This window comes from Corylus avellana, chromosome 6, assembly GCF_965113065.1.
Source record: "Corylus avellana chromosome 6, dhCorAvel1.hap1.2, whole genome shotgun sequence".
NCBI lineage: Eukaryota > Viridiplantae > Streptophyta > Magnoliopsida > Fagales > Betulaceae > Corylus > Corylus avellana.
In genome coordinates this window covers 4,120,914-4,143,576 of record NC_142495.1, presented here as the reverse complement: position 1 = coordinate 4,143,576, position 22,663 = coordinate 4,120,914, and the positions used below count along the sequence as shown (strand labels likewise).

Below are 22,663 nucleotides of genomic sequence, written 5' to 3'. Positions count from 1 at the left end.
TAGTCAAATTCCTAATAATAATAAGATCTAACTATTATGAGTGCTTTTTCGTCTTCAGCAGAATAGGCAACTTAACTTTTTCTCATTTAGTGTCTAAGAGCATCTCCATCAATAATAGTCCGAATACCTACCGAAAAATTACACTATCTACTTTAGCTACTACTTTTTCTCTATGATCTCTCCAACAAATTATCTATTTCTTTCACTACTTGCATTTAAATATTATTTCTCATTCTTATATCCTTGCATTTAAATGTTATATTCTTTTTTTTTTAAGTATACGTTGACATTGAAGTCATTAAATTATTCTTCCCAAATATTATATTGAAAAATATGGAATCAATTTCAAGTATTCAATTGCCATTGAAATCATGAAGTTATTCTCAAGCATTTAAAAATAAAAAATAAAAACGTGTAATCAATAGAGGACCATGTAAACTAGCAAATACAAAGCCATGAGTGTGATCAACAATAAGTATCAGAAAAACAAAGCAACATAAAACAACCGACCAAAGCAAAAAAAAAAGAAACTAAATGGAAATATCTAAAAAAAAAAAAGGAATACAAGAGAAACAGGAATATCAATAAACAAAGGAACCCATTGATTTTTCGTCCATTGTTTATTATCTAGTGCGTGAAAACATATTCACTGTTCACACTAGGTGAAAAATCTGCAACTTAGCTATTCGGTTGGAAACCAAAAATGACTCAAAATAGTCAAATCTGACTATTTTAAGTCATTTGGCTACTCTTTTGGAGATGCTTTAAATAGGCTGATTAGTTTATTCACTATTCACACTATAAACTTTGGTTATTATTTGTTCTCTCTCACTTTCTTTATTTTACTCTCACTCTCTCCTCATCTTTTTTTTTACTTTTTCTCACACAAAATAATATTTAAAGAAAGTAAATAGTATAACATGCAAGGTATTTTTTTCTTTGGCTCCAAACCGATAGAGATGCGATAACATGCAAGGTATGGAGATGTAAGCAAAAAAGTTTGTCGGTGTAAGCTCATGAAAAACAATTTCGATATATAAGTTAGTAGAAAAGAAAAGACGTAAATAATGTACAATAGGAATGTACGGTTGTAGTTATTTCCCTCATAATCGAAACTGCAACCAATTTAAGCGGTTATTCATTTTTAAATAACCGCAACCATAACCGATATGCCGATTAGCGGTTAATTGTAAATGATACAACGTTAACCATAATCTAATCCATAAAGTTCTTTCACTTTTTCCATTGCAATTAGAGTAACCATTCAAAATTACTGAACTTCACCAAATGTTGAGAGAAAAATTGAGTGAGCTAAAGCTTTTTTTCTGTTTTTTAACAGTATATTGAGCAAGTTGAGTTGTACATTAAATGGAAGGAAATTAAGCCCCACATAAAAAAATTGGTAGAATCCCTTCTGCCTAACACGACAAAATCAGTCTCTTTCCAGGACCATACAGTGCACACGAAAAAACCAGTCTCTTTCCAGGACCACAACCAAGGTGGACCACACCCACTGCCAATCAACAATAATATTGGCTCAAAAGTGGAATATTCGACAGATGTTGGACAAAAAATGGTTGGGGATGGGGTTTCGACCAAAAGCTTCCAACACAACAAGAAAATTCAAAACACAACTATTAAAGGCTTCCATTTCAGTCAATCAACAAAACCCACAGAGAAATTTCGGAAAATACCTTCGTCGAAACCGGATTTTTCCGATTCAAAATATTGTGAATCGATGGAAACCTAGCCGGAAAAGTGACGCCGGAATTGATGGTCCAAACGGTGGGTACTGTCGCCGGTGGCCTCTGTCGCCGGTGGGTTCCGTCTCCGGTGGTTCTGTCGCCGGCGGAGTCTGGGTCGGTGGCGTCTGCTGCGTCGGTGGCTCACCGCTGCTTCTATCGGGTGGGTTTCGTATGGTCCGTATGGTCCGAATGGGTTTCGAAAATAAACCCCTCAAGTTATATAAAACGCACCGTTTTGGATGGTCCAAAACGGTGAGTTTTATATCCTACGTGTCCAATGTGAACACGTAGGATACAAAAATTCCACGTAGGTGGACTTAAGTGAAACGGTTCGTTTCATTCAAATAACGGCAGTTACCAAAATTTAACGGTATGGAGTTTCTAGTAATTTCGAGTGACCCAAGGAGTAAATTTTCGAAAAAAAAAAACCCAGGGAGTTTTTAAAAAAGGCGCGTTTACCTAAGGATTTTATATACAATTTCCCAATTTTTTAATGTTCTTAATTTTAAATAAATATTATTATTTTTTAATTAATTATATGGACACATGTCAAGTTGTTATTGGTGCTGATATGACGTTCTATCAAATTTTGGACAGAATTTAGACGGAGGTACCATCTTCGTTTTTAGGCAAACCAGAGATACCTCATGTGATAAAAAGTAAACCCTAAAAGGTAAAAGAAAAAAAGTTAAACCACATAAATAATAAGGTATTTAACCTTTAAATTTATTGTGTAAATTGTAATAAAAAACCCCACCCTCTCACACCCACGCCGTCTCTCAATTTGCGACTCTCTCTGCAAGTGCAAACTACAACTCTTCTCTGCAAGTGCAAGGTATCTCTCTCTTCCCCTCTTTTCGTTCTCTCTATGTTTCTTCTCTATTTCGTTCTCTCTCTCTCTCTCTCTCTCCATTTCTCTATCTTTGGTTCTCTACAAAGAAACAATTTTTCATGCCTCTCTCTCTATTTCTCCATTTCTCTACAAAGAATTTTTTTTTTCATATCCCCTCTCTCCATTTTTGTACCAGTTTTTTTTTTTTTTTTTAATATGGTGATATGATGATTATGTGATTTTTTTTTATATAAATATTTTTGTAGCATAATTGCAAAAAGAAATTTCAAAAAAAAAAAAGATTATAGTATAGTTGTTTATGTTTCAAAAAACAAAGAAAAAAAGTCCTTAATAATATAAATTGTACTTGTATTATAAGGGTATTTTAGAAAATTTGATCACAATATGATTCTATTCACCAACATATTGCATTGTATCAAATGAAGGAATACATAATCAGTGCTCTATTCCAACGTTATAATCAAACAAAGGAATATGAATAGCTAGTATAATCTACACTCTTCTATTCCCAATAGTAACTAATCTTTTTTCGACGGACTAGACATTTCACGAACCAACGAGGCCACAAACCCACTGAAGCCACAGTCTTTAGTACTAGTTTTAAAAGCTCTGATATCAAAGACTTAGAGGTATGTTACTAGGGGTGTCAACCCGGTTCGGTTTTCTGGTTTTGGCCAAAACCGGGAACCGGAACCAGGGTACCCTGGTTCTCAGTTTTGAGAAACCGGAACCGGAACCGGGACCCCGGTTAACCGGGGTCCCGGTTCCGGTTTTTACCCGGTCCGGTAACCGGTTTTTAAAAAAAATTGGTTTTTGGGCTTATTTTAGGTATTGGGCCTAAAATAAGCCCTTTTTTTTTTTTTTTTTCATAAGTTGGCCTATTTTTTTTAAAAAAATCTATTAGTCTCTTTGTCTAAATTAAAGAGGCTTTGTTGTGATTGTTCCAAATAATTAAAAAATAAACCTAAAAAAGTCAAAAAATCCTAAAAAAATCAATGTTTTTGCCTATTTGGGCCTTAGAATTTTTTTTTTAATTTTTTAAAATACGCTAAACCTAAACCTAAGTGTAAAAATTATTAATATATATATATAATGGAAACCGGGTTCCGAGATTCCCAGTAAAAACCGGGTAAAAAAACTGGTACCGGACCCAGTTTGTGGATTTTTCAAACCGAAACTAGAACTGAAACCCCGGTTTTTCAGTTTTATGGTAATTTTTGACACCCCTATATGTTACGTATGTAGGCTGAGAATTCGGTGGTAAGTGATGGAGATCATCGGGTTAGAATGAATTTGGACGTACACACACCCATCAAAGAGTCAACATGCATGGCCCACGTCTCACCAAAATACATTAATACAGAATAGAGGTGTTTGCAAGCGAGAAACACAACGTCCCGCGATATTTCACCATACCCCTGCGAATCAACTAATCCCACCGACAAAGCAAAGAAGTAATTCCACAGCAATTCTTCATTCATAACACGCACAGCAGAGAAAGAATAGAAGAAGAAAGAAACAGAGAGAAAGGGAAAACATCCAGAATCAGAAGAGAGGGCCAACGAGAAAGAAGAGCCGAGTGTCACCACACATGAGGAAAATAATTGCTATATGAGAACATGTTCAAGTATATAATTTTTGATATGAGATTAAAAATTATTATTAAATTAAAAAAAAAAAAGAAAAAAAAAACAAAGCATAATAGCTTTGTCGGTGCTGCATCAGTATGGTAGTGTTTGTTGTTATTGAAGTAATGAGCCGTGTTATGACAATAGAATATATATATAAGAAAGAAACATATGTACTCTAGCTTTTTCCACCTGCAACAAATTGATGTCAAGATTTGAAACTTTCATTAGTTTTCCTTATTATATTGCCAGTGGAAAACGATCTATGCAACTTTTTCTCCATTTTTTATTCTTTGTTATTTCACTTGAGATGATTTTGTTTACAGGCATTGCTAGAAATATTCCACCATTATTTTTCTGGGGAAGAAGAGGTCAAGAAAAGAGACGTAACATATGTTGAGTAATGTGAGGAGGAGGAGAAACAGAGAATATACTTTGCCGAATATTATAGACGGTTGAATTAAGCCTTTGACTATCTCATTAAAAAATTAATCAGTGTATAATAAAAGAAACCAAAGCGATTTATGGCATTTAAAATCGTACGGTGCAAAATATGTTTTAAAAACCGTCTACGTGAACAAATCGACAACATAGACTACTATAAACTTTTCATTTGTTGAGAATAATATTGTATATTGAATAACACAGAATAATATACAGAAGGAGCTTATTTATATAGGCTAATAATACATACACTAAGATGTCCACGAGCTGATCACGAGACGTGACAAAATGAAGCTGTAGTGAGCCCTGAAGAAGATGATGACGGACAAAATGACAATCAATCTCAATATGTTTCGTCCGTTCATGAAAAACATTATTATAAGTAATCTGAATAACACTCATGTTGTCACAATATACAGGAGTAGAAAAAGAAAGAGAGACACCCATATCCTGTAACAGCCATTGTAACCAAAGTAGCTCCGAGGTAGTGTCAGCTAAAGCACAATATTCTGCTTCGGTGCTAGATTAAGCAACAACAGTTTGTTTCTTACTTCTCCAAGAGAAAAGCGATGTGCTAAGTAGGAAACAGTAACCAGTTGTAGAGCGACGATCTGTTGGATCACCCTCCCAATCAGCATCAGTATAAGCATGCAACTGAAGAGGAGATTGAGAGGAGAAATAGAGCCCATGAAATAATGTTCCCTTCAGGTAGCAAAGAATGCGGAGGACAACTGAGAAATGAGTGGAGCGAGGAGCAGCCATAAACTGACTCACCTGATGGACATCATGTGAGATATCAGGCCGAGTGACAGTAAGGTAGACAAGACTGCCAACTAAATGCCGATATAAGATAAAATCATGAAGAGGCTCGCCATCATCAGGAGTGAGACGAGTATTAAGCTCAGTCGGTGCGTCGACAATCTTACTGTGTGTGAGATTGGCTCGGGAAAGTAGATCAGAGATATACTTAGCCTGTGTTAAATAATAACCATCAGAAGAAGCAGAGATCTCAAGACCAAAAAAATAGCTGAGAGGGCCAAGATCTTTCATCTCAAAGTGCTGACTGAGGAATTGTTTAAGTTCCTAAATACCAGTGATATCATCTCCAGTGATGATCATGTCATCAACATATAGTAGAAGAAGTATGGTACCTCGGTTTGTGCGGCGAATAAACAAGGCTGAATCATAAGAGCTGATGGAGTAGCCAAGGCTAGAGACAGTGGCATTAAACTTAGTAAACCATGCTCTAGGAGCCTGCTTAAGTCCATATAGAGCTCGACGGAGACAACAAACCTTGCTTGTAGGAGGAGATAACCTAGGAGGTGGATGCATATAGACTTCAAATCACCATGCACTATGCTGTGAGGTTTAGCAGAATGAAGATAAACGAGGACAGAGCACAACTCTGTGGCGATGCGTATTCGAGTTTGCCATGATAATGGAGGGTTGTTGTCTTTCATGCTCAGTCTATCTTCAAGGCTTCCATTGGGGAGATACTCATAGATTAGCGCAAAAACTTCAGGGCAGGATCAGTAAGTTTCACAAGATTTGGATGCCGTAGCTGACTCAATACACTAACCTGATATATATTATATACAACCACCAAATGAGATAAAATGCCAAACTTTTGATCGAACTTTGTTCCAATTTTTAAGTGTAAATTGCTGTTGTTGAATGTATTTTTCTTTTAAGTGGTGAAAACTTTAAAAATTAAAAAATTAAGGAAATAAATTTTGAATAAATGGAAGTTTAGTTTGAATATAAATGAAATGGAAAACTTCACAAAAGACCTATGAACTATCTTGCGTTTTGAAAAAACTCTCAAAATTTAAAAACTCTCAATTTCACCATTGAACTTTCAATTTGATGCAATATACCTTCCCTCCTTCAATTTTCAGTGTTAGCTTTAATGAAAATCGACAAAAATACCAAAATACCTTTGATTTTCGTTTTTTTTTTTTTTTAAGAAAAACAATTGGGTCTCAGTGATAAATTTGAAATTTTATAAAAAATTTAAAGGTATAAAGGTCATTTAATCATATTTAACGTCTGTTTAACGCTAAAAATTGATGTACAAGAGTACATTACTTGTACATCACATCAAATTGAAAGTTCATGATGTGAAATTGAGAGCTTTTGAAATTTGGGGGGTTTTTTCAAAATGCTTGATAGTTCAGGCGACCTAAGTAAAGTTTTCCATAAATTAAAAGATTAAATTTATCTCTTTCTACCAGTTTAAACTTTTGAAATGAATGATAACTTAACCGTACGTATCACTAGTTTAGGCCCAATAAATATACAACTACAAATAAATTTTCGAAGGAGTAGACAAACCTCCACTTGGAATTGTGAGGTGCCATGGGCGCCAGGAGATTGTAGCATCTTAATTGCAATCTCTTTTTGACGCAGGAGACCTTTATAAATGCTTCCATATCCTCCTTGTCCAATTTTCCTGGATTCATCAAACTTCTAAGTAGCTTCTTCGATCTCAGAGAGCTTCAACTCAGAGAAGTGATCATCATCACCAACTTGTTTTCTTCTTAGCCCTGTAGCTTCTTTCAGCGCATTATCACGCTCCATCTGTACCTCATTCATCTCTTTGTGTAACTCTGCAATCTGAGTCTTTAATGATAATTCATGTTCTTGAGAAATCCCCAGTTCTTCCTTTACTTGGTCTCTTTGATTCTTCACATTTTCAAGCTTTTCTTTTACCTTCACTAGCGCTTCCTCAGCCTTTTTTCTTTGTCTCGACTCTTCTTGGCTCTATTCATTTGATTTTCACAATTTGCATCAGATTGTGTTTCAAGTTCTGCAGCAACTAGAAATCTCTCTTTTTTTTAAAAAAAAAAAAATTAAAATCTTAACCCTGCGTTTGGCCTCAATCACATCTCTTTTTTCTCTCTCACGCCTGAGTGTTTCTTTTTCATTCTCTGCCATCACTTGTTGAAGTCACTCATAAAGAGTGTCATCTAGGACATCCCTTACATGTTTATATTTAAAGCCTTTTCGATCATATTGTTTAATTGCTTATTAATCTTTGATCAATTTTGATGAACAAATGCTAAAGAGAAACCTAAAACGCTTCTTATAGAAGCCCCACGTACAATTTAAACCGTACCATACACTCAAAGCCTCCACATGCATGCCTCATAATATATAGAGAAAATAAAAAACTGAATTTTTTATTTTAATTTAGAGTAAATTTGTATTTTTATAAATTTTACATGAATCAATGTATTGCACGTACCACAGCATTGAGGGCTCCATTAGAAGAGCATATTGAGATGGTACTTGCACTAGAAACCAATCTTGGACTCTGCCGCAGCAATGGAGATCCGACATCCACATAAGAGGTTCTTGAATAACCCGAACCCGCGGGAGAGGGTGCGCTAAACTCATTGGCCTCATTCCATGAAGACAGAGTTACGTCAGCCACTCTTTTGGGAGAGCTGGTTGAGCAATAATAACCCGAACCGGAAGGACTCCTTCTCAATCCTAACCCATTCCCCCATCCATCAGAACCCGAAGGACTTTTTGGAGATGAAGAAGTCTCTTGATCACTAGTGCCCGCTGCCGCCGGTGAAGGGATATCGAATATGCCCATCATTCTTCCACTGCTATCCCTATTGTGCCCCGCCGTAACAGATTGTGATCTCACGTAGTTTGATTGTCGGGTTTCACTATTGTCCCTGTCGTGCGCCCCCAAAGCAACCGACCGTGATTTCATGAGGTTTGATTGTCCACTTTCAGGCAATATCTCTGCGCTTGCTTCCCTATATCCATATGGTAATTAAATTTGCCTTGGTAATTAATATAAAATCTACAATTTATAAATATTAAATGGTAAATTTAATAAAAACATATATCTACCAAACCTGGTGAAAATGAGGTGGCCTTTGCAGATGAATTGCATATGACAGGAAATAGGGGCTTGTTCGCGTACATATTTAGCTTTACTAGACTTGAGTTTCGTCATTCTTTTGCAATTATCAAGCAATAATTGGTTTTACACTTTTACCCTTTTTAATCTACTAAACAATTTGCAATATGTCTAGTTTCTCAGGGAGTTTATATGAATTCTATATGTGTGTCCGAGATCCGACAATTCAAAATTTGTTTGGACAAATAATTAATAATAATTACTATCTATATTGATCATAATAATTTTGATTACAAATTATTGGTGATGACAATTTGTGACCGTTAGATATAAACTAAGAATAGATCAAGAAATTAATGAACATGATGATGTGGAAAAAGATTTTATGTTGTCTGTACCGATTATAGTGCTTGTCTGCAGCTGCTCCCATAACAAGCTTCTTGATCTCGTGCTTAGAGATGAGATCTACAATTCCCTTCTCGATACGGTCCATTTCTATTTCTAGTTTTTGTGCCCGTACCTATATTTTAAAATATAAATCAGAAATTTCCAACCCAATTTAGATAATTTTTTTTATTATTATTATTCTTTTTAACAATTAGATAAACTAAATTTAACACTAAAGGAAAAAAGAAAAGTGAATAAAACAAACAGAAAAAAGGGAATAAAATTTATACCCCCATTTGGAGACAGAAACGAACGCATTCATCGAGGATCTGATGCATATTTTGCCTTTCAGTTTCCCGGTAATCGCTCACTATCTTTTCCTTGAGTTTGCTTGCTGGAGCTTTTGTACCCACTGCAGATTAATCAACAAAAAAACTCTAATAAATTCCAGATTATATAATATTTTTCCAAGTTTCCTTTCAAATAGTTTCACGATCGAGCCTACTTGCATGGAATCATCAAGAAATTAACATGTACGTGTTTGGGACTTACTGAAGGGAATGAACCGTGCAGGCTGATGAACATGAAGGATGCAAATCCTCCTTCCCCCAGAATTCTGCAAAGCCCATAACAGGATTGATTTGCACTCTTTCACATCTTTTCCCACAGCAACGTATATCATATCATCAATCACAGATGCCGTCTCATGCCTGCTTCCCATTTCCCAGAAAATCTAATAAATTCAACGCATAAATATACCATAAAATTTGTTACAAAAAAAAAATATACCATAAAATTGCAGACACCCCCACATGCAGCTCTTTATATATGAAACAAGTACTGGAAAACTCATTCACCAAAAACCCTCATTTTCAGCTTTCTTTCTGATCATCAATAGAGAATATATAGAAGGATCAAGTTTTCAGCAAATTAAAAATAATTGAGAAATTAAAAAAAAAAAAAAAAAAAAAAAAAACCGAAGACTTGGAAAAAAGGCTTTGTTGGGTTCTGTGAAGTTTCTGACCAGGTCTGTACAAAGGGATAGCTTGCTGACTTCTGAGCAAAAGGGATTGCTTGTCTGGACTCTATTGTGTATATGCCGGCGTGGACCCGAGAGTTGCGCGGGAGTTTATCACAGACTTAAAATTTTATAAAATAAATCGAAAGAATAACAATATATATACTACATTGCAAATTGTGTGTTTGACATTATAACAATTTTTCTATAGCCATTTTGGTTTCTCTTCCCTCATTTTTTAGGTCATGTTTGTTGGATGAAGTTATCTTAATTTGTTAGTCCAATATAAGATCTAGAGTCAGAGTTTTAAATTATTACTTATCTTAAAAATTTAAACAAATACAAAGAGATAAATTTAATTATTTAATTAATACTTTAGCACAAAGAAGTATTAAATAATTCATACCTAGATCATCTTTGGTTAAATTAACACTTATTTTAAAAATGAATAAAGCAAAATTTGGAGCATTTCAAGTACAGTGCCGAGTAAAAGGACGGTCTCTCAACGGTCATTTAATTTATATTTTAACACTCACTTTCAAATATAAACTAAACTCTTCCACGTCAACAAGTAAGACCTAAAACATGAAATAATAATTAAAATAAAAGAGTGAACGGTAGAATTGGACCACGAAATTAATATTATTATATTGTTTCATCTTAGACAGATCAACTATAGAAATTACCTGAAGATTGACTATAGAAATTACCTGAAGATTGACTGACGTTATTATATATTGTTAAAAAAAAAAAAAAAAAAAAAAAATCTTGGAATATCTTTGGAATATTTGAGTGGCTAAAAACCGCGTGATGATCATACTCCAATATATATATATATAAGTAAGAAGCTATTGTGCAATTGACCGAATAATATATTTAAAAATTAAAACCTAATTAAACTAAAATATCGTAACTTCAAAACTGAATACTATAATTTGATTCAGGCCGCCCAAGTAAAAATAGAAAACCATTTTCATGCCCTAAACAAAAACAAAAAAAGTTGCTACTTGAGCCGTTTTTATGGTTATTGGTTAAAGTTAATTGGTCAACAATTGTGGAAGTAACAATATAAAACATGGTGATCATATTAAACAATAAGACTGTAGAAGTCCTGACCAAGCAATTTCTTGATCAGCAAGTACCTAAGATTGACTCTTTTTTTTTTAAGTACGAAGATTGACGTAAGTTGGAAGAGAACTACTTTAATTAGTTTACGGTGTAAATTAGGTGTTTTGCACTTTTCAATAAGAAGCAGATACCTCAACTTGAAACATCAAAAAATAATATATCCATTTATACCAAATAATTTTCGTTTTCTTGATAAAATACCTCACGGACAAAATACTCATTGATAAAATCACCAGAGCCACAACCTTTGTGGGTTTTGGAGACTCCATTATTGAGGGCTTGGAGGCGGGTGGGAGGTTCGGTGGTGAGTGGTAAGCGTTAGGTTAGAACGAATAGAAAAGTCTATGTGATTGATTTGAATTAAAGATGTGTGTTTTTATCTCCATTGTATTTGATGTTTTTACCTAATGTGTCAAATTTATATTCAAGGCTGTAAAAGGGAATTTCATACCACATCCGGATAAAGGGAAGTTCTCTCAACTTGGAATAGTTTTAATTCTCATCGATTAGACACTTGATCTTTTCAAAAAGATAAGAATAAAAATAAAAATAAAAAGTTACTCTTATTTCTTTCACTTAATTTTTATAAAATAAATTTTATCTAAAACAAAAATGACACAAAAAGAACATCTAACATTTCTCAAAATAAAAGTAGAAAAGATTTTCTCCTACGCGTGGTTTGGTAAACCATTGACAGAATCATGGACGTACAGTGTACGTCGTGTATTCTTTGTTTTTTTTTTCAGCAAAGCGACAGAAGTTGTAGCTAAATTACATTCCAATCTGTATATATAGAAATTACATTTTTAATACTTTGGATAATATCATGTACCTAATCTTCTTATTGACCATACGATGCCAGCACTGAGTTACATGTCACTCTTGGATTTTTTGTAAGTACTAGCTATTTGCTGCTTCTTCTTTTTTGCCAAAGATCTTTCTAGAAATACATGTTTCCTTTATATATATAAGACATAAATTTTTTTCAAACCAGTTTGAAGGAAATATTTTTCAACCCATTTAAAAATGAAAAAAAAAAATAGTACTTTTTTTCTCACGTCATAATATGTGATCAATATTATTCAATGGGTTATTAAAAAGCCATAATAAGAGTAAAACTTTTCCTATATAGAGACATACTTTTTTTTTTTTTTTCTAGGATGTGATTTATCATATTTAATTTGTCATATAGTCAACTATTGTCTCACTCTTATACAATTAAAGTAATCTCTATAAACTATTGGATAAATTTTTATTAAAAAAAGAAAAATAATTTAAAGGTTGATGAGCATTGTCACATCAACCCAATTATATAGAAATAGAAAAAGAATTGAGTATTTAAAATTACTCCTAAATAAACGAATTATAAAGCTTCTGGAATATCAATATATATAAGAATAAAAAATATGATAAGCCCAAAATAAAAAATAAAATAAAATAAAATAAAAACTATTAAAACGAATATAAATAACAACACTCTTACAATTTATTATATATACATATATTTCCTTCACCATGAAGCAATATTCTGCCTCTAAGCACTAGATTAGAATAACCTACCTAGGAAATGGGACAAATACAATAAAGATTGATCATGTGCAGGACCCAGCTGGGGTCCGGACTCGGCTGCACATGATGTGTTCAATGGCTCAAGCACCTTCCAGACATCTGACCCAAGGTTTGGCCGCCTCTTTCGCTTCCTCTCACAGCACCTCAACCCCAACCGAGCCAACTCCTGAGCAAGCGCAATAGGCCACTCTCCAGCCAAAGGATCCAACAGGGTTTCCAAGTTTCCAGCATCCAACGAATCTTCCACTTCGTTTGCTATCAAGAAGGGTGGTCTCCCAGTCAACAACTGCAGCAATATGAGTCCAAAGGAGTAAACATCTGACTTAAAAGTCAGCACTCCTGTTTCAAGAAACTCAGGATCTATGTAAGGCAAAGTGCCCTTTGGGATAGTTATATGGCACAGCGTGGTACTGTTGTTGGTTGAGCTACTTTCATGGCAGATTATGCGGCAGATTCCAAAGTCACTAAGTTTGCTGCCAAAGCTGGCATCAAGAAGGATATTGGAGGGCTTCAAATCACCATGAATGATGCTGTGAGGCTTAATGGAATGAAGATAAACAAGAACAGAGCAGAGCCCTTTGGCGATGCTTACTCGAGTTTGCCATGATAATGGAGGACTGTTGTCCTTGCAGCTGAGTCGATCTTCAAGGCTTCCATTGGGGACATACTCATAGATGAGTGCAAAAGCTTCTGGACAAGATCCAATGAGTTTCACTAGATTTGGATGCCTCAGCTGACTCAGTACACGAACCTACATGTTATACAACCAACCAATTACATCAAACGCAAATTTGTGTTTGTGTTTTCTTTTTTAAAGTGGTCAAATAATTGGAATTGTGAATAATGAAAGTTTAGTTGATCATGACAAGGAAGTCTATCAGTTTGTTGTTTCACAATCTTTTCATATTCTTAATTTTGGCTACAATCAACAAATAGTTGTGCAAGTGTGCTATACATAACCTCCCCTATTAAAATTTTTGAAAAAGTACAATAAAATAAAAAATACACAAACCACGGTGGCATGAGCCACCCCTTTAACCGAAGTGGCTACCCATTAGAAAATATTGGCTCACGACAAACCCTAAATAGAAAGGAGGGCTTGTGACCACCCTCAACAGAGGAGTGACTGCACGAGAGGATCGAACACCCCATCATAGGAGTGGCTCGTGACCACCCTCAAATAGAAAGGTGGTTCGTAGCCATCCCCAACAGATGGCGCAACTATACTAATAGGTTTTCTATTTGTGTTTTTTTTTTTTTTTTTTTTTTTTCAATATACATTTTTTAAAAATTTAATAAAAGGATATAATGGTATTTTCATCTCATTTTTATTATTTATTTGAGGAAAAAAATAGACAAAGGTCTTATAATTCAATGAAAATTAGCCCTAGTTTTTTTTTTGAAGTGTTGATTCAATGACTAATTTGCACTATCACATTATCTAGTTGTATGACAGCCTTAGTATTACTCATAAATATATAACTAAATATATAATTTAAATGATTCAACCACAAACCTCCATTTGAAATTCTGAGGGGCCTTGTGCGACATGAGAATGTATGCTCTGTGAATGTAGCTTCTTTATAGCAACCTTGGTTTGATGCAAGATACCTTTATAAATGTTCCCATATCCTCCTTCTCCAATTTTCATGGATTCGTTAAAGCTATGAGTGGCCTCTTCAATCTCGGAGAGGGAGAACTCAGAGAATGGAAGCATGTCTCTCATTGAGCCCTCTTGCTTTCTTCTCAGCCCTTGAGCTTCTTTCAGAGCATTATCACGCTCCACTTGCAGCTCATCCATCCCCTTCTGTAACTCTGCAATTTGTACTTGAGAAGACCGGAGTTCTTCCATTGCTTGGTTTCTCTGATTCTTCACCTCTTCCAGCTCTCTCTCTTTTGCCAACGCTTCCTCAGTTTTTCTTTGTATCAACTCTTCATGGGCCTGTTGAATGGAATAAATATGAACATTTTGGCATAGAGATGTCTAAAAGAGTGTAAGAGAAATCTTCAAAAATGGAAAAGATTCTTAATATTTTACCCTGCATAGAGCCTCAATTAGATCTCTTTCTGCTTTCTGACGCCTGAGTATCTCTTTTTCAGCCTCTGCCCTCGCTTGTTGAAGTTTCTCATAAAGGGTATTAATATATAGACTTTCGTCCTGCTAGGATCCATTAAACGTTTGTCATTTATCATTTCAAATGAATAATGTGTTAAATCACCATTTCTCCTAAAGCTTAATTAAGTAGATAGGATTATGTAAATTTAATTACTTAATTATTACTTTAACACTTTCCCTCACATGTGGGCTCAAACTCATTTTTAATATGCGAGGACTATTGAGACAAGAGCTACAATAATTCAAGAAAAAAATAACTCAAGAGTTAAGAATTACAAATGATAAAATAACTTTATTGTTATGTAAAAGTAGAAAGGACTTGTAAGAGTATTGTACACAATCAAAAACATCAAGGAAAAATGTAGCCATGAAAAGTCTTTGATGTGTGGACGTAGACTATAGGCCGAACCATCTTAATTCTCTAAGTCTATCTTCCTTGTTCTCATTTATCTTCTCTAAATTATAAATTCTAACAAGGCCCAATACGTGCAATATTTGATTGAAATAGGAGGTAAATGACAAAGTTGAAGTTCAAACTCAGAACCTTTACCTCTAATACCTTGAAAATTTACTTTTTTCTATAACACTTAATCATTACTTTAACATAATGCAGAAGAGTCTTAATATTTTGCACACATATATATATATATATACCACATGACTGAGAGCTCCAGTACTAGAAGAGCATGCAGAAATCCATGATGGACTTGGTTGGTGTAATGGTGATGAGATCTTCACATTCTCATCCTCAGCCCCTCTTCTGGAAGAGCATGTTGAGCAACCCAAATGGGGAGGACTCCTTGATGAGCCATATTCCCGCTCATCAGAACTGCCTTCTACGTCCAACAAGCTCTTTGGAGATGCAAGCTCTTCAGTGCCTTTTGGGACAGATATGTCCAACAGGCCCCTTCCACCGCTACTCCTATTAATGTTTTTCTCTGAAACAGATTGTGATCTCAATGATTGTCCTATTTTGGAGGTGTCCCTGCTGTGCCCCCAACTAGCAGGCCGTGATTTCCTGTTGTTGGATATTCCAGTTTGAGTTTCAGCGTCTGCATTTGCTTCCCTATTTTGATATGGTACTTGCATTAGTAATAGGATTAAACTGAAAGTGAAAAGTATTTCAACAATTTCAAGCATTCTGTGGCCATAACATAAATATGAACAATGAGCTTTTGAAAAGCTTATAAGCTTCTTCTCCTTTAAGGATATACGGTTAGGAAATCCATCATATTTTCTAAAATCAGTGAGATGCGGAAAATAAGAAAAAAGCAAAAAATAAGCAATCATAAAATATAGAAATTTATGTGGTTCACCACTCTAACAAATTTTAGCAAAAATTTTATTTTGAAGTGTCTGCGACTACTCGAAGAGAAAAATAGCCCATAATAGCTATATTTAACTACACAAGGTCATTTTCGAAAGAAACAATACACAAGGCGTCAATAATACATTTGTACAAAATCCTATAGTTAGAAACGACTATAAATACGATCCCCCAACTAGGTCAAAACACCAAAATGGGCCAAAAAATTGTCGGCCCAAGCTAGAGCGCTCATAGACTAAGCCTCAGGGAAAAAAAAAAACATATAAACCGTAGCTTCTAACATCGAACCAGGTTGGGTGCAAACCGGATCGAATACAAAACCAAGCTCCGCATAGCCTCACATATACATTATTAAGAAATTCATATATTTTTCCTATATACGTATACATGTCATCATTGCAAAAGCGTGATTAACAAAAACTGTCTAGCGCGCATACCTGGTGAAGATGAGGTGGCCTTTGCAGATAAATTGTATGTGGCAGGAGACAGGTGCTTGTTTACGCACATATTTAGCTTTATCAGACCTGAGGTCCATCATTTTTCTGCAATTTCATGCAGTAGTACTAATACAAAGTCAGTAACATTGAGTTCATTTAACAATATTGTGAGCTCTCCAAAATCATATAACCACTCTATTATACCATATCTTGGGTATGTATTTGTTAGGTTTATGTCCTACATTGAAAAAATATAAAGAACAAAGAGTGGCTAATATATCTAACTGGACCAAAACACATTAGCTTAGGCTTTTGGACTCAAAGTAGTGTCCTAATATGTATATTAAATTATTTTTATTTTCTCATGTTTGTAGTGCTATTGACGAATTAGAGAAGACATTTTCTTTTATATATTTTTCCCTTTTGTGTGAGGGTGAAATATCAAAAGATATCCACAGTAGTGGATATATATTGAACATGACTATCGACATGGAAGTTGTTGTACCTTTTATAGTGCTTCTCTGCTGCTGCTCCCATAACAAGCTTCCTGATCCCATGCTGAGAGATGAGTTCTACTATTCCCCTCTCAATACAGTCCATTTCAGTCACTAGTTTCTGAGCCCGTGCCTAGATTTATAAAACCACAATGAGACAAACAATTGTTTAGACAAACTTGATCGCAACAAGCAACAGCAATCCAAGGATCAAGAGGGTGCATGCAAACCGACAAGGATAAAGATAATTAAACTCAGGCCGCCAGATAAATATGATAACAAGACTATCAGATTGTATTTATATCAGAATTACAATAAACAATTCTATTGAGAGAGAATAGAATATTAATTAGAACAAACAGAAAAAAGAGAGCGATCGAAGAAGAATTTATACCCCCCTTTGGGAACAGAAAATAAGGTATTCATTGAGGATGGCATGCATATTTTGTCTTTCAATTTCCCAGTGTTCATTCACTATCTTTTCCTGCAATGAGCTCGCCGGAACTTTTGCACCCACTACATGCAAACCCAAGAAAATACGACTCTAATTAATTAATCCACCTTTAAATACTGAAAATTAAGCTACAAAATTAGCCAAACTCGATCTTCAAGCAAAAAACTGCAATTTTCCATAATTATTTCCACAAATAAAGTCAACCAAGAACAGTTCCAACAAGTCAAGCAGCAGCACAACTGAATAAATCAAAACTGATCGATGAATTCCCATAAAAACATCAACAAATATGTTTGGATATTTGTAATATTTGTGAGTGAGTGTGTGATGACATGCACGTGCGCGTATACATACATGAATCATATATATATATATATATATATATATATATATATATATATATATGTAATTGGTACATACTAAAGGGGATCAGCTGCGCAGGAACATGAACATGAAGAATGCAAATCCTCTTTCCTCCGGAGTTCTGCAAAGCCCATAACAGGGTTGAATTGCACTCAGCCTTCACATCTTTTCCCACAGCAACGTATACCATCGGATCCTCTAAACTCATCTCCTGTCTGCTTCCCATACTTTTCCCGGACACAAGAGAAAACTCAAACTCATCAAAATTCGTTTTCTGAAGAGAATATTATAAGATTCAAATATCCAGCAAAAAGAAAAAAAACCAAGATTTTTTTAAAAAAGAAATGGTAAAAGATTAAAAGCCTTTGTATGGTCTATAAAGTTTCTGGGCTCCGTTAGGATATGATTGGGAGTAAAAGGGACAGCTTGTTTGGACTCCTTTGTGTATGTACAAGCATATGGACCCATGGCTTGCGCAGGAGGGCAACGACTTCAAAATGGTCTAGAAATGGCCCCACCCAATTAATTATCAATTTCTTCGTGGCAACTTATAATCTTCAAAGTCAAAGATGGCTTCTCCACCACCGTGATGAAGTGGAAAAATGATCAGCTGGCAACGTTCGACTTGATGATGACAGATGGAGCAAGGCCCGGTGTGAAGCTAAGACGTTCGTTGGAAGCTCCCTTTGTCCTTTTTGTAGTGGCCATGCATGAAGGGCTTGATTAGCTTGCATCTCTCGATTTTTTTTTATTATTATTAATAATTTTTTTATTGTTTGATTAATATATATATTGATGGGTCGGTCTTAATTGGATCAATGATCGATGTAGGGCAAACAGGGCGCATATAGTACTCAAGCTAAAAGTTTTTAGAAGTTGGCTCGAGTTTCACTAAAAATCTGCTCGAATTAAGTCCGTTCAAATTTAAATGATCTTCTAATTTTGGCTATGAATCAACTCCATCATCCCTTGTGTATTCTTTCTTCATTTGGTTCACTTTTTGATATTTAGACTATTTCCATCTTTACTTGATTTAGTTCATTTTAGATTAGTGCTAACAAATTATTTTCTGGCTTTTCCAAGTTTGTTTGTAGGATTGTTATACAATGATCTTAGAGTTCAATAATAATTCAATTTTCATTATAATTAATATATTGTTTAAGAAATTCCGGAAAATTAATATATTGTTTTATCTAGTACAGTAGCAATTTCTTAATGAGCAAGTATCCGAAGCAGGTAACATTAACATATTGTGATCAATAAGCCCTAACCCTACCACAGAAAAAAAAAAAAAAAAAAAAAAAAATTCCTGTTTCAAAGTGTTGGGAATATCTTTGGAATATTTCCGTCGGTTAAAACCATTGACAGATAATAGTCTTCCATGTATTAATTCTTTGATTTTTCAGCAAAGCGACGGAAATTCTATATATCCACAAACTACGTAGAAAGGTCTGAAAATGACCGATTGAAAGAGAATATATATATATATATATATATATATATATAAGTGTGTGTGTGTGTGTGTGTGTGTGTGTGTGTTTCCTTTATTAATTTGATAAAAAATAATATTAGTCGGTTTGGAGAAAAAAAGAAGAAGCACAAAATGTATCATACAAGTAAAAGAATTAAAAAATCATTATTTGTCATCAAGGGGTTATTCAAAAAGTCATAATAAAAGAAAAAAAATTTCTGTAGCCATCATTGATTAAATAAAAAGAAAATAAAGGGGTCATGATTTATATTTGATAAACAACTTGATGATTACATCAATTTATCAAACAAGTAAAAGAATTCTTGAAAAGAAAGAAAGAGGAGAGATAAAAAAGATTAATTTGTAATTTTTGATAAACATGAAAAATATTAAAATTTATATTTTTATCCCATCGATTCTCAAGTTCAACTAACCATTGAATTTTTTGTTTTAACAAGAAGTAGAATAACCTTTCATTTTTTTTTTTTTTATCTATTTTTTAACAAGAAGTAGAAATCTTATATTTTATATATGATCACTGAACCTTGAACCTCTTATGAACAACTATACATCTTTTATCTTTTAGATGCTAGCATTCTGAATATGGATAAGTAATCATTTTAATTAGTAAAGTAGAAACTTTAATTAGGAATCACTTTAAATTAAAAGAAATAATAACTTCAATCATTCCAATAGGAAGCAGATACCTAAGCTTGAAACATCAAAAAATAAAATAATCATTCATATCAGATATGTTTTCTTCTCTCGACAAAATACTTTGGTTTGCGGAATAGACCCTTGGAATGGACTACCTCACCTTAGGTATAACTATTCTTTTGTTTGATAACACTCTATTCTTGGGAATAGTCTGTTTACATGGGACTACTAATCTCATACACACATGGTTAGCTTAGCCACTAAAAAATGAGTGGCTTACTTAATCCTGTCATGTAGTGTTAAATTTAAGGTTAAATACCTTATTCGCCCTTTGGTTTAACTTCTTTATTTTTTTCTTCATAGGGTTTACTTTTTATCACAGGTGGTACTTCTGATTTGCCTAAAAACGGAGATGGTACCTCTGTCTAAATTTCGTCCAAATTTAACGAAACGCCACGTCAGTACTAATAACAAATTAACACGTGTCCATATAATTAATATAAAAAATAAAAATAAAAACATTAAAAATTATATTTTTTTTTTAAAAAAAAAGTTTGGGGGTGGCCAAAGAGCCAAAGGGGATGGCTGAAACCACCCCCAAACCCAAGCCACCCCCTTATGGCCAAGGGCCTTTGGGGGTGGTTTCGGCCACCCCCTTTGGCTTCTTGGGGTTGGCTCTACTTTTTTCTTCTTCTTTTTAAAATATATATATAATTTTTTAATGTTTTTAATTTTAAAAAAATATTATTATTTTTAATTAATTATATGGACACGTGTTAAGTTGTTATTGGTGCTGATATGACGTTCTGTCAAATTTTGGGCAAAATTTAGACGAAGGTACCATCTCTGTTTTTAGGCAAACCAAAGATACCTTATGTAATAAAAAGTAAACCCTAAATGGCAAAAAATAAAAAGTTAAACCACATGGAGAACAAGGTATTTAACCCTTAAATTTATTGTGTAAATTGTCATAAAAAACCCCACCTTCTCACACCCACACCAACTCTCAAACTGCGACTCTCTCTGCAAGTGCAAACTACAACTCTTCTCTGCAAGTTCAAGGTATATCTCTCTTCCCCTCTCTTCGATCTCTCTTCTATGTTTCTTCTCTATTTCGTTCTCTCTCCATTTCTCCATCTCTCTGTTTCTCTTTTCTTTGTTTCTCTACAAAGAAACAATTTTTCATGCCTCTCTCTCTATTTCTCCATTTCTCTACAAAGAAACTTTTTTTCATCTCCCCTCTCTCTCTGTTTCTCTATCTCTCTCTGTTTCTGTACCAATTTTTTTTTTAAAAAAAAATTCTGTTTTTTTATTTCCTTTTTTGTTCATTTTTTTTTTTTATGGTTGATGTGCTTTTCGTAGTTTTTTTTTTTTTTTTTTTTTAAAAAAAAAAAAGAATATGGTGGTGATATGACGATTATGTGATTTTTCTATATAAATATTTTTGTAGCATAATTGCAAAAGGAAATTAAAAAAAAAAAAAAAAAAAAGGCCACATACCTTACATAATTAAAAAAATAAAAATTATAGTATAGTTGTTTATGTTTCAAAAAACAAAGAAAGAAAATCCTTAATAATATAAATTGTATTTGTATTATAAGGGTATTGTAGGAAATTTGATCACAATATGATTCTATTCACCAACATATTGCATTGTACCAAACGAAGAATTACATAATCATTGCTCTATTCTAGCGTTACAATCAAATAAAAGAATATGAATAGTTAGCTTATTTCACACTCTTGTATTCCCAATAGTAGTTAATCATTGTTTAATGAACTAGACATTTCGCAAACCAAACGAGAACCCAAACTCACCAAAGCCACAGTCTTGACTAGTTTTAAAAGCTCCATTTTGAAGACTTAAGAGGTATGTTACGTATGTAGGTCGAGAATCCGGTGGCAAGTGATGGAGATCATCAGGTTAGAATGAATTTGGACGTACACACACCCATGAAAGAGTCAACATGCATGGCCCACGTCTCACCAAAATACATTAATACAAAATAGAGGTGTTTGCAAGCAAGAAACACAACGTCCCACGATATTTCACCATACCCCTGCGAATCAACTAATCCCACCGACAAAGCAAAGATGTAATTCCGCAGCAATTCTTCATTCATAACACGCACAGCAGAGAAAGAATAGAAGAAGAAAGAAACAGAGAGAAAGGGAAAATATCCAGAATCAGAAGAGAGGGCCAATGAGAAAGAAGAGCCGAGTGTCACCACACAACAGGAAAATAATTGCTTTATGAGAACATGTTCAAGTATATAATTTTTGATGTGATATTAAAAATTATTATTAAATTAAAAAAAAAAAAAAAAAAAAAGAGCATAATATAGCTTTGTCGGTGCTGCATCAGTATGGTAGTGTTTGTTGTTATTGAAGTAATGAGCCATGTTATGACAATAGAATATATATAAGAAAGAAACATATGTACTCTTTTTCCACCTGGAACAAATTGATGTCTAGATTTGAAACTTTCATTAGTTTTCCTTATTATATTGCCAGTAGAAAACGATCTATGCAACTTTTTCTCCATTTTTTATTCTTTGTTATTTCACCTGAGATTATTTGGTTTACAGGTATTTCTAGAAATAATATTCCACCATTATTTTTCTGGGGAAGAAGAGGTCAAGAAAAGAGACGTAACATATGTTGACTAATGTGAGGAGGAGGAGAAACAGAG

The 22,663-nt window shown here is 34.0% G+C and overlaps 2 protein-coding genes and 1 pseudogene across 4 annotated transcripts; all 3 read right to left on the bottom strand.

The window, feature by feature from the left end:
- Positions 1 to 4,887: 4,887 nt before the first annotated feature.
- LOC132186871 (U-box domain-containing protein 32-like) lies at positions 4,888 to 8,481 on the bottom strand (annotated as a pseudogene). The gene is made up of 3 exons (XR_015912647.1): positions 7,918 to 8,481; positions 7,005 to 7,433; positions 4,888 to 6,249 (listed from the first exon to the last, which is right to left on the bottom strand). The product of XR_015912647.1 is annotated as a U-box domain-containing protein 32-like (transcript).
- LOC148584795 (U-box domain-containing protein 33-like) lies at positions 8,481 to 9,658 on the bottom strand. The gene is made up of 4 exons (XM_088517275.1): positions 9,490 to 9,658; positions 9,228 to 9,349; positions 8,953 to 9,070; positions 8,481 to 8,660 (listed from the first exon to the last, which is right to left on the bottom strand). Exons 1-4 carry the CDS (start codon positions 9,656 to 9,658, stop codon positions 8,491 to 8,493), a joined length of 579 nt encoding a protein of 192 aa, XP_088373401.1. The 3' UTR covers positions 8,481 to 8,490.
- Positions 9,659 to 12,504: 2,846 nt separating this feature from the next.
- Positions 12,505 to 18,213, bottom strand: LOC148584794 (U-box domain-containing protein 33-like). 2 transcript variants are annotated; one of them, XM_088517340.1, is made up of 8 exons: positions 17,901 to 18,213; positions 17,421 to 17,542; positions 17,038 to 17,159; positions 16,533 to 16,637; positions 15,423 to 15,834; positions 14,691 to 14,813; positions 14,169 to 14,594; positions 12,505 to 13,403 (listed from the first exon to the last, which is right to left on the bottom strand). In XM_088517340.1, exons 1-8 carry the CDS (start codon positions 18,067 to 18,069, stop codon positions 12,630 to 12,632), a joined length of 2,253 nt encoding a protein of 750 aa, XP_088373466.1. In that variant the 5' UTR covers positions 18,070 to 18,213; the 3' UTR covers positions 12,505 to 12,629. The 2 variants fall into 2 exon arrangements, with proteins under 2 accessions (XP_088373466.1, XP_088373467.1); XM_088517341.1 differs by lacking the exons at positions 17,421 to 17,542; positions 17,901 to 18,213 and having other exon boundaries at positions 16,533 to 16,658; positions 17,038 to 17,106.
- Positions 18,214 to 22,663: the final 4,450 nt, after the last annotated feature.